Genomic DNA, 12399 nt, shown 5'->3' with positions numbered 1-12399 from the left:
GGTACCTGTGTGTACCTTGTACTGAACAAGAGTGGAGAAAAAACAGAAACACTACAGAGCAGGCAATCTGCAGTGCATTTTCTAGTCTTCCTGTTAGCACAACTCATACAGTACACATATTTATGCGCTATCACACACAATGGCAATGCGTTGCCACAAAATTTGACTTATTTTTTAAAATATGTTTAAAATATCAAAATTAATTTTTAAAACACAAATATAAAATTATCATTTAAAAGATTATAATTTTTTATATTATATTGATGGAAAGATACAAATATAGTAAAATAAAAAAGAAAAAATATTTGAAAATCAAAATGGCGCCTCTTAGACTGGATCTGGAACGTTACGTTACACAGTTTCACATTCAAATTCGCCTTTTCCCCAATCATCTAACCTAATCTGGCTCCGCGCCTCTCTTACACTCTCTTATCATCATCAACAACACTCTCAGGTTTGTCCTCTCTCTCTGTTTCGTCTCCGTAGTTTCATTTTGCATATTCTGTGGATTATCTATTTGATGAAATGCACCATCGATGATGAAGTGAGTAACCGAAATGGAGAAGTACGAGAAGCTTGAAAAGGTGGGAGAAGGAACGTATGGGAAAGTGTACAAGGCACGAGAGAAAGCGAGTGGCAACGTGGTGGCGCTGAAGAAGACGCGTCTGGAAATGGACGAAGAAGGTGTGCCTCCGACGGCTCTCCGAGAGGTTTCGCTTCTGCAACTTCTCTCCCAATCCATTTACATCGTGCGTCTCCTATCTGTAGAACACGTCGATAAGGTCCCCAAAGCCCAGAAGGCCTCCGCCAACCCACTCACCAAGCCCATCCTATACCTCGTTTTCGAGTACCTTGACACTGACCTCAAGAAGTTCATCGATTCCCACCGTAAGGGCCCTAACCCTAGGCCACTCCCTCCCCAACTTGTTCAGAGCTTTCTCTTCCAGCTATGCAAGGGCGTGGCGCACTGTCACAGCCACGGAGTCCTGCATCGCGATCTCAAGCCCCAGAACCTTCTCCTCGACCAGCAGAAGGGGATTCTCAAGATCGCTGATCTGGGCCTCGGGCGTGCCTTCACGGTCCCTCTCAAGAGCTATACGCATGAGATTGTTACTCTGTGGTACAGAGCGCCCGAGGTTCTCCTTGGCTCCACGCATTACTCCACTGGAGTTGATATTTGGTCTGTTGGCTGCATCTTTGGTCAGTCCACACCCACTCCCTCTCTCACTATCTTTATTCTAGTTTGTTTGTGTTTTGAGTTTGGATGAATGAGTGCTTGCAAAAGAGATTTTGAATTGGATTTTTGTCAATAAAATCTGACTTTTGAAGTAGTGTGCTAAATTAGAGTTGTTTTTATCTAAACTTTTTTTAGTAAATAATTGTATTTGAAGATCTCGCCATCGACCATAACAACTAGAAATAGATCAAATTATAGCATATAACTAGATGTTAGTTTCATTTTATTGAATTAAGTTGGATTTAAATTCTACTATTACAGAAGTATTATAGGTTCAAATTGTTAGAGGCAATTTCTCTGTAGGATTTAAAACTGTATTATCAATTGTCAATGCTAATGATATAGCTAATATTATGAGAGGAAGTATTATTCTAGTGAACATGTTTGTTTGTATTTTAAAAAATGTTAAGTTTATTTAATTAAAAAAATGGGAAACAAAAAAAAATGTCAAAAGGAAAAAGTTGGAAAGGGTAATTATTATAGAAAATAACATTCATTTTATGTGAATGCAGATACTCATTCTTCATAATGGAAATGGGAAGTAAGACATCAATTATTTCTGGAATGTTTTTATTTTCAATACTTGTAACAAACATAGTAATTTTGCATTCCTATGTTCACTCTTACGAGAATCTTTCTAGATAGTTGAAACAAACACAACCTTTTATTGAGTATTTTTCAAGTGCGTTTGGTTAAATTTGAATATTCTCTGGAATATTTCCTAAAATCTACAAGAATTGAAAATGGAAGTTAAATGTGCATTAGACTCTAACTTTTCATATTTTTATGGAAATTTCATATTGTATACTCACGGAATAGAAATATAAAATAAAACGTGCTAATGTAACTTAGAGAGGTACTTTTAGACAAACTTACTCACACTAGAACTCCAATTACTCACATCCGAAAATATGCAGAAGCAAACATGTTTATTAGTTGCTTAATATTATGTTAACTAGTATTTCAATACGATGATTCCGGATTATCTAATGTAAATCCCAACACTCCTTTCTAAATTCCTCGACATTTTTTTTGTTTGTATGTTTTCTATGCAGCTGAAATGGTGAAAAGGCAAGCGCTTTTTCCTGGGGATTCTGAGTTCCAGCAGCTAATTCACATATTCAAGTATGTCTGAAAACTTATTTTTTAGTTGAGTGGAATATTAGAACTTAGAAGCTAGTCACTTTTTTTTATCTGTCTTTTCTTTTCATACCTTGTTTGTTGATTCAACTATGCTATTTACTAATTATTGATCCCTCAAGGATGTTGGGGACTCCAACGGAGGAGCAATGGCCAGGAGTTACTTCTCTGCGCGATTGGCATGTGTACCCGCGGTGGGAACCTCAGAGTTTGGCAAGGAATGTACCTACCTTAGGACCCGATGGAGTGGACCTGTTGTCGGTTAGTATTTGTATTTTTCCTCTCTTGAATCCTCTACGCTTCTGAATTCATAACCATCCAGTCCTTCACATAAATATATACGTATATATTTGTACAACATAACTTCCAGTCACGTAAATGCTTCTGACGTGTTTTCTGTTCCGTAACAACCCGAACAAAATCGAAATATGTCTGAGACTGTGACATAGGTGCTCTGCTTCATTTTTTTCTCAAAGTATCTTTTTCCTGGTGATGAAGTAATCTCGATGTAGTATCTATTGATAAAAACAAAATTTACGTGCAATAGGAAAGAATGCTGTAAACCAGGGTGGGTTCCTCATGTATATCAGGTGCCTATAAAGAAATTTTGAAGCCAATTAAGGTTGCCTTAATACTTAAAATAGCATAATTCCATTTTAATTTTGGGTGGCACGGTTTCTAGTCCTATAAAAGTGGATAGAAGGAGTTCAAGAAAATTATTAAAAAAAGCATTAAGTATATTTGAATTAATTTTTAGAGTGGTCAATTTAACTTATCTCACATGGCTGGAGTTTGTTATATATCATACACTTGATTGGAGTTTCTTGTATACTATCACCTGATCCAGCTGTGATATGTTGCTAACCTTGAGTTTTTTACGCACTACGTATACATATATAACAACCCCTTTTGAACAATATATTTTCTCTCATCTGCAGAAAATGCTCAAGTACAACCCTTCTGAGAGAATATCTGCCAAGGCAGCACTTGATCATCCCTACTTTGACAGTCTCGACAAGTCTCAATTTTAGTTTTGCCTCTATGTCGAAAGTTTCCGTGCAAAAGTTCCCTTCATTCAGTATTATATAGCAGTCGATGAAAAGTATTCATGGCATATGGAGCTTATATATATCCAATTTAGTTTGTGTGTAATATTTCGTCATCATCTTGGTGATATATGAACAGTTCACTCTTAAGGGCAGTTCATGGTTGCCAAAGTCTTTGTAGGACCCTTAAAAAACTTAATGCTCCTGAAAAGTTGTAGTTTCTGTCGAAATTGAAAAGGATAGTCCATTATTGTGGTATTAACTATCCCAGTGCTTAATGTCTAATCGTTTTAGGGTTGGTTGTATTTTTTGTTGAAATTGAAAGGAATACACCATGACTATACTCGTATACGTGTGTTTATGAAAGAATAACCATTCGTTTCATTCTTGAACTTCAAATGGTTCCTGAAGTCAAAAAGTTTATTATTTAGCTCCCAAGACAAATTATGTTGCGTAGTTTTTAAAATTTTTAAGAAAATCCTCAAATTATATTTTAGCACAACAATAAGATTTAGTTAGAAACTAAACTGTCGAATATTTCAGAGGTTACTTGGTACGGTGTCCTAATTTTATAAATTATTTAAAGACGTTAGTGTTTAGAATATAAAATCGGTTGTTATTGTTTTATTGCGATTGTCGTGCTATGAAGTTGCCAGTTTCCACATGGAAAACCATAATTAAAGGTTAGGTAATGAACGTCAACGCAAATATTTTATGGTCTACTTGCCCTGCTTTTAAATATCATTGTCGATACCTCACTTGAATCTCTTATTAAAATTTATTTTAGTTTTATTATATAAAAAAATCTAATTAAATAATCGCAGTAATAGATCTGATGTTTTTTTTTTTTACTTTTTATGCACAAAAATATTAAAATAAAATCATGTTAAGGGCAAATGTTAATATAAGAACAAGGTTGTCATAAAATCAACAATTTGTGATTTCAAACGTTAGTGCGATTATATATGTTCTTTTGGCGTAGGAAAAATAATGGATATATTCCTTTTTTTTTTATTGTACGTACTTTTACTTGGATAGTTAAATACTGTTCTATAATTGAGACAAAATAGAAAGAATATTTATGGCATTATTCATGTTCAATGGAATTCTTGGTTTGAAGGTTGGGGATGAAAAATGGTTGGCAAAATTAAGTGGGTATATTTAGTAGGGTACATATAAAGAGAAATTGATGTTTTTAGCCCACTTTTTATTTATTTTACATCTTGCTGTCTCTTTCCATTTTTTTTTTCATTTAAGTAGTTGTTTTTTTAATTTATTTTATGCTCATCTATTTTGTTTATATTTTCATCTTTTATTTCTCTTTTCCTAACCAAAACAGACTGTAAGGGTTTTATACTTAAAAAAGTTAATAGTTTTTAAATAAATTTTAATATTTAGTATTAGAATAATAAATTTGTTATGATTATAATATGTATAAGTAATGGTGTTTGATTGGTAATATATTATTCAAAATCACCCGTATTTATAAACTATTTCTGGTAACTACGTAAGTTGGAAATTTGGTAATATATTTACAAAGGGAAATTGGGAACGTCTTCATACAAGCAAAACAAAAGTGTTATTTGTTCAATAAAAGAATTTTTTTTTTGGGTATTTTAAAAGAAAGTTATTTGTTTATTATGAAAACGTTAAAACTTTTAGAAAAAGCTGTTTTCCAATAAGTTGTGAAACCATCAATTTATTTCTAATTATTTTTTTAATCTTTAGTAGTTCGTTGCTTCTTAAGAATCTTAAAGTTAAGCAAGTCAGATTTTCTACAAAAACATGCTGTAAAAACCAGTGTTTAATAATTTTTGGAAGCAGTCATGGATATCTAAAGAGATCTAATATTCTTTATACATTACGTAATAATTATCAATATTTTACAAAACTTTCCAAGAATTTTGTTTTAGGATCGAGATTCCTAAAAAAACAAAAATTCCTTTCACTAAAACACCAGTTTGGAATCACTGATTTGGTGAAGAATGAAGAGCTTCTTACCAGTCTAATTTGGAACAACATTGTTTGTTTTGAGAACTCTAACCAATCTAATGATCAAAGGAGACAAGGCTTCATTTCCCGATGAAGTGCTGCATTACAATATCCTTTATACCAAGGGAATGTACGAATGCATTTACAATTCAAACTTTCCTTTGTTTCATAAATTAAAGTTTAAAATACAATGATCATATATCATTGTAAACCCTCATAAATGTCACTCTTGATGCTAGTGATTGTTTGTTTATACGAAAATATAGTTAAGAAAGAAAGAGGTTATGCTGAGGCTAATGCTCAAGTCTGCATTGAGGAATTGCATCCTTCATAATAACATCTATTATGGTATCAAATTTCCCTATTCAAGAGAAACTGCATTGTTCCCCAGCAAATCCCACTCTGGATTGTTTGGTATCATAGATTACCCTTTGGTTTCTTTGCTGATAATTTCCAATAATAGCTGTGTCATATTCATCAGAAAGACTTGCAATGGCAAAGCAAACTTGTGAAGCATCCTCTTTTACCACATAGAATGTGCCAGTTTCATCCACCTTCAGCTCAGCATTGTCCTCAAAATGAAGATTTATAGTAGGTGTGCTCACTTCATCATACCCTGTGAGATTGAAACAGGTATCCAAAATTGAAAACCCTGGTGCTGAAGGGAAGCCAGTGAACTGTTTCAAGAACTCTGCCTTCAAAGCCTTGTACACTGATGGGGGCAGTCTTGTGATCACTGTGCCAGAATCAATCAAAACCCCATAACTTCCAAAGCTTGGAACCTGCAAAGCCACTCCACCAATCTCTATGCCAGTGAGATTGAGAATGTAGAAGTTGGTAAGCTGTGGATTTGGAAGCATTCTGGTGTAACTGATGGGAGTTACATTCTTGAAAAGTGAAGATTCATTGCCCAAAACTAATGACCCAGATGAACCTTCTTCTATAGTTGGTAAACAGTATGAGAAAACTCCTCCAAATGTGGCATTGGTTTGAGAAACCAATGATAGGTAACTTCTTCCCAACCCCATAAGGCCAGAGACTCCTCCAAATAGACCTTTGTTGTTCCTACCACAACCAAACACAAAATCACTCACTGAAACACCTCCAATGCTAAGTTTTTCAACACCTAGCTCTCCATTAGTGTATGATCCATCACCATAGTTAACCACATAGTTGCAAGTTGATGTATTACTTCCACATGCTCCTGTGTTTCCTGTGGCAGTTTGAAGAGACAGGCATGTTGATGAATTGCAAGAAACTGATTGGTAGGAAGAGGAAGTAGAAGGTTTGAACATTGGTCCTTGTTGATTGTAACATGACACGCAAGGCTGACATTGGACCCATGTCAAGTCGCTTCCGGTGTCAATTATCACAGTCATGTTCATGCTTCCCAATCCCATTGTCACAATGTAGTTTAAGGTTTGCAAGTTTATACCAGAAGCTAATGGAATTTGGGTTTGTGAAGCTTCTATCTTTTTGCTTGAGACTAGTTTTCTTATCCTGTTTTGCATTGAACGAACTCGAAGATCATCTAATATTAACTGCTTCTGAAGCCTTCTGTTCCAATCAATTTTCTTCTTTGAGCAGTGGCCTGTGTCCTTCGTTTCCAGCACAATAGAACCTTTCTCCCGCCCTGAGAATTCATATTAGAAGGGGTTTCATTTCTGAACTGATATAACAAAAAGGCTTAAACTTTATCAACAGAAAGTATGATATAATATAAATCCAAAGTGATGTTAAAGTCAAGGTATGCTTTGTCAAAGGTGGTAAACCTCTTTAAGACCAAACTTGACAGAGAAAGGGAGAGACCAATGATAGTTTCTCTTTTCTCTTTTACTTAGATTCTAACAGTAAAAAAGATTGGTAGTTTTCGTTAAGTGTTATTATTAGATCCAAAGTGAAACATGACATAAAGCTCAGAAAAACAAAACCTATGAACTTCTCATTCCCACTAAACTCACTTGATTCAGGAAGGAGACAACCCTGGTTACCATGTTGCTGTTTCTTCTGGAACATTTGCACGTTGAACATCTTCTTCTCTTCCAAAGAACAGACTTCGTTTGCATTGATGATGCAGAGAGAAAGAAGGGAAAGAAAGAATGGCAACATTGGTGTTGCCATAGCCATTGATGAGGGATGATGGTGGGGAATGGTAAAGAAAGATAAACTTGGAAAGAATGTTGAAAAAGTTTAAGGGAAGCAAGGGAGAAGAAACATTGAGAGAGAGAGAGTGTGTGTGTGTGTTGAAGTTGAAGGCCTAATGGAGGAAAATGTGATTTGTGAGTGGTGTATTTTGGCATGAGAACAAAAGAGGAAGTGGTGGCTTTTAGACCCCACTTGTGCATGAGGAATTATTGGGGTTTCACGTGCAGATAATCAAAAAAGAAAACTAGTGTTCTGTTTGGTGGGTGGTGAAGTGGGTCGAGGGACTTTGGATTTTCAATCATCTTATTGGCCTCTTAAGAAGCCCTTTTGGATAAGACCAGCTGCCCTTCAAGGTTACCTCAAATCACACAACTTGTAAGTAAAACTTTTCTAATTTAAGAACTTTACTTCATCAAAAACCTCAACTTAGTTTCTTCTTTTCTGTAACAAGTTTTTGTTCATAAAAGTTATTCAAACATGGCCTTAGTACGTCCTGTGCAATGTCTCTTACTGATATGTCTTTGTTGAATCTGCAAGACATGACATGTTCCAATGTCTACTAGCTGGCTTTATTCTTTTTCTACGAGAAAACTGAAAACGTACACTGTAATCAGTCTTCAGAAAACGATACATGAAGCAGTTCCACTTCAAAGCAATCAACTTAGTGTCATTTCTTATGGATTTTATGGTAAAAATTGACCTCTTATATTTTGTTTTTCCGAGACATAGATTAATTTTCCAGTTTTCTGCATTCCAACAAAAACAATTTAATATTGCTACCTTTACATTTCTCTAGCACGGTTCTCTTATTTTCCTATAAAATACCCTGTGGCACTTTTTGTACCAATATACATACACACACACACATATATATATATATATATATATATATATATATATATATATATATATACACACACATTCATAAATAGATAGATATAATTGACTTGGTCAAATTGCTTACAGATAGTATTAGTAACAGAAAGTTTAATTTTTTGAAAAAGGGTAGTGTTTCCTGTCTGAAATGAAAGTTGGTCTTTTAACATTGATATAAGGAGAGGCTTTGTGTTTCACATTGAAAAATGCAGTGTCATTTCAGAGTTTTTCTTCTAAAACTTTTGTTCCACATACACAAGAAGTTGATAATAGAAATTAGTGTATACGCATAGAATTTTCATATTACTATTCCAAGAACTAATCAATATGTACATGTTTAAAGTTTTATTTATCTAATATGATATATTTTAGATGCAAAAACATTATATTTTTTCTGCTATAAGTGTTTTTTTGACAGCCTTTTATCTATAGTACACAACAGATATGATTGGTTATTGGAGCAGGTGCAGGCCATGTCTTTAAGATTCAGCAACGAAAAAAAGATGGAAACTCCCAGCAAAAGTGTTGTAGTAGTGTTAGAAAAGTTGCACTCCTTGGATCTGTAATTGAAGTATGGCATAACTAGTTAGTTGTTTAGTAGTATGCTTTATTTTTCTACTGATTTATACCAGTACATGTACAGTGTTTAGCATATATAGTGGTGATAATGAGTGTAGTGAAAACTGTAAGTATTGGTGATAATCATGTAAACCAGAATTTGCAATCTAAAGTTGCTATCAAGGGAGGGAATATAAGACTCTTGAATTGCCTTAAATCCAAAGTGAATAGGTGGCAATATTATTCAAGTAATGTAGTTTTGTTAACATCTTTTAGTCCAATTATGTAGTTAAATGGTCACAACTTATATAGTATCAATCAGACATGTAATCAAAAATTGCTGCCATGGAAGGGAGAAGGAGACATTTGAATTGTAATTGATGCTTATGTTTTAACTGTTACGAAAATGACTAATGGAAAACTCTTTTTTAAAAACTAGAAGATTATGGATCTTTTCACTCTGATTCCATATGAGTATTTAGAGGGAGATTCAACCATAATAATAAGATATGAATCCAAATTTATATAACAAATTAACATTATTTTTAATCCAAAAACTTAAAGAAAATGTATTTATGAATTTTTCTTTTTATACGGTGTTTAAATTTTTTATTTTTATTCGATGTATAGCTTAGATATCCTTAAAAAAAAGTAAGAAACTCTAAAAAAAATAATTTTTTTTTAAAAATTTTATATTTTAAAATAATGAAACTTATTTATAATTATACTATTTATATTAAAAAAAATTAATATTAAAATAATTAAATATTATAAGTAAATAATGTTTCCGTTTGTGATTGGGGAATAGATGTATTAAAACTTATATCGTTGATGGTGCTTAAATGTGGAGACAAAATCCTTGCTGCAAGAAAATGGTTGTTGTTTGTGTGAGAATTGGGTGTTTCTATAAAGGGTGATGCCAGAACCTGTTGGTGTTTGTGTTTATTTAACTACATTCCATCCAGAGAAAATAAATTATAAGGTATCAAAATTTTAAGAGAAATACATAGAAAAGATAAGCAAAGTTAAAAATATTAAAAAGAAAAACAAGTGGAAAAAAAATAGTGTAATAGATCTTATCATTTTTGAAATTAATTAGTTCAAATTGAACTTCTAACTTTTCATTTTAAAATACCTATCATTTTAATCGTGTTAATATTTTATTATCCAATTGTGATATTTTACCCCTTATTAAATTGACGATTTTTTTAGATAGATGAGATTGATTCATAGTATATTAAGTTATATTTACTTTCCTTTACTATACAAAATAATACAAATTACTTTTGTCTTTTCCCATTTCCTTTATAAACAATGGGTGAAAGAAGGATTGAAACATTATTCTTGTGATAGATCTATCACATATCCATATTTATTTAGATAGATCATGGTTCCCTATGTAGGTCTAATGTCCTTTTGAGTTAGGTAATGGTGGCTAATTCTTTAATCCAATTTGGTAAGCTTTGAGTAAGTATTATTATTATTTGGCTATACACTTTATGATCAATCTCTTTCAACTACAAAAACATGTTTTCTTACTTTATTTTTATGTAAACAAAAGAATCACTATTAAATTAATTATACTATACTTTCATACATCATAAAAGATAACCAAAGTCAAATAACCAACTCAATCCATCTTTGCTCACTTTGTAATAATAGTGTACATATATGTGGTACATTTGCCTTTCACCTACCTTTGTCTCTTGCCAAAGGGTCTTCTTCCTTTTCATTAAAAATATTTTTTTCTTTTTCTTTAATTTTTTTGTTTTATACATAAATATACTTTTAACAATTTTTTTATAACTTTTTTATAACAATTTACTTGATAGCTTGTGGTTGGTTGCTTCAAATATATATACCAATAAAATGGTTACATATAGTTTATTATAAAAAAATTGTTAAAAAAGTGATTAAAATATCAAGTTCCATCTCATAAACATATCTCCTTAGTGTTCTTGTGTAATTAAAGTTATCGAGTTCTTTGATTGAGGAAAAAGCATAAGAAAAATGCAAATTCAAGTATATATGCAACCATATATTCTTCTTACTTTGGACTTCCATCACCATCTACTTAAGATATAAAGAGTCGGAAGACTTTCAGATGTGACCCATTGGAACAACATAAACCAATATCTTTGTTTTTTTTTTCTTTTTCTTTTATATATGGTAATGCTGTAAACGTGGTTCATTCGAAGTTTGATGGGTTCATTTTACTATTAAATTGAAATGAAGTGGAATGATGTACAGTTATAGTACAAGTATGAGTAGATATATGTATGTATGGCATTAAGATTCTTAACATATATGTATATATAATCTTACATATTATAAATGTGTTCATTTTCTCAAAGCCATGTTAAGATATGCTTAGAAAAATTGCCCACTTGTTCGGACATCATTTTCTCAAAGCCACCAAATTTTCTTCCAACTTTTCTTTATAATATATTTTGTAGACCTCATTAACACATGAAAAATAATAATTTATTTTATACATTTTCCTTCGAAAGACTAATAAAAGTAAAACTCAATTGAAAGATATTAAAATTAACTTAATTATTAAACCTGTAAACAAAGAGCAGGAGAACTACTCCCATATTTTAGATTATGTTGTAAATGATTAATGATGGAAAGAAAGATGATGTCCCTCCACACAAAACATCACACACTATATCACTCATCTCTTTCTTTGTCTCTGTTAACATCATTACATTGCAGATGGATTTTCATCTCCACATTCAATCATTCTCTTACAACTTTCATTCAAAATTCTCATCCTCTTCTCTCATCCTCATCTTCCTTACTAACTTTTGAATTTTATACATACATTTAGCTCTTCGTGTCATACATGTAATTTTGCTTAATTATGTTAGAGTTTAAGTAAAAATCATTAATATTTCTAAAATTGTATTTTGATTAATGGGGAATTGTGTACTTTTAATATTTTTCAAAACATAAAATATTGAAACTAGGAATTTGAATCTAGCAATATTCTTGAAGAGCATGATATGAAGTCGGCTAGGAATTCTCAAACTTTAGCTAACCTCTTTCGGCAACTTGCTCCACTTGGATTTATTCACTTAATTTTATGACTTTATATCACATTTTTCTTCTTTTAGTTTAAGCAAAAGTTCACGATAAAAAAATATATAACTTTTCAACAAATTAAATTCACACACTAATAATTTTTAATCAGAAGAGGAAAATTTCCATTTTCATAGTCTTTGTCATTCTTCTTTAGGACACTGTCTTCATTCTCACATGTTTAAATACTTTTCCATTTTACCATTCAAATTTTTAAGCACGTTTACCCTTAAAACAAGGACCTTGTCTCTTAATTTTTTCACCTTCAAAATTAGTAGGTTAGAACATTTAAAGGGTATGACTATTCCCACATCACTTTTT

At 32.2% G+C, this 12399-nt stretch overlaps 2 protein-coding genes across 2 annotated transcripts; one reads left to right on the top strand and one right to left on the bottom strand.

Moving 5' to 3' along the window:
• Positions 1-303: 303 nt before the first annotated feature.
• On the top strand, positions 304-3685 carry LOC108337160 (cell division control protein 2 homolog C). Its single transcript, XM_017573626.2, has 5 exons — positions 304-454; positions 546-1200; positions 2293-2362; positions 2500-2638; positions 3316-3685. Exons 2-5 carry the CDS (start codon positions 558-560, stop codon positions 3406-3408), a joined length of 945 nt encoding a protein of 314 aa, XP_017429115.1. The 5' UTR covers positions 304-454; positions 546-557; the 3' UTR covers positions 3409-3685.
• Positions 3686-5472: 1787 nt separating this feature from the next.
• LOC108337116 (aspartyl protease family protein At5g10770) lies at positions 5473-7713 on the bottom strand. Its single transcript, XM_017573574.2, has 2 exons — positions 7377-7713; positions 5473-7048 (listed from the first exon to the last, which is right to left on the bottom strand). The coding sequence occupies exons 1-2, from the start codon at positions 7540-7542 to the stop codon at positions 5781-5783; spliced, it is 1434 nt and encodes a 477-aa protein (XP_017429063.1). The 5' UTR covers positions 7543-7713; the 3' UTR covers positions 5473-5780.
• Positions 7714-12399: the final 4686 nt, after the last annotated feature.

The sequence above is a fragment of the Vigna angularis genome, chromosome 7 (genome assembly GCF_016808095.1).
Source record: "Vigna angularis cultivar LongXiaoDou No.4 chromosome 7, ASM1680809v1, whole genome shotgun sequence".
NCBI lineage: Eukaryota > Viridiplantae > Streptophyta > Magnoliopsida > Fabales > Fabaceae > Vigna > Vigna angularis.
This window is presented reverse-complemented; position numbering and strand designations above follow the sequence as displayed.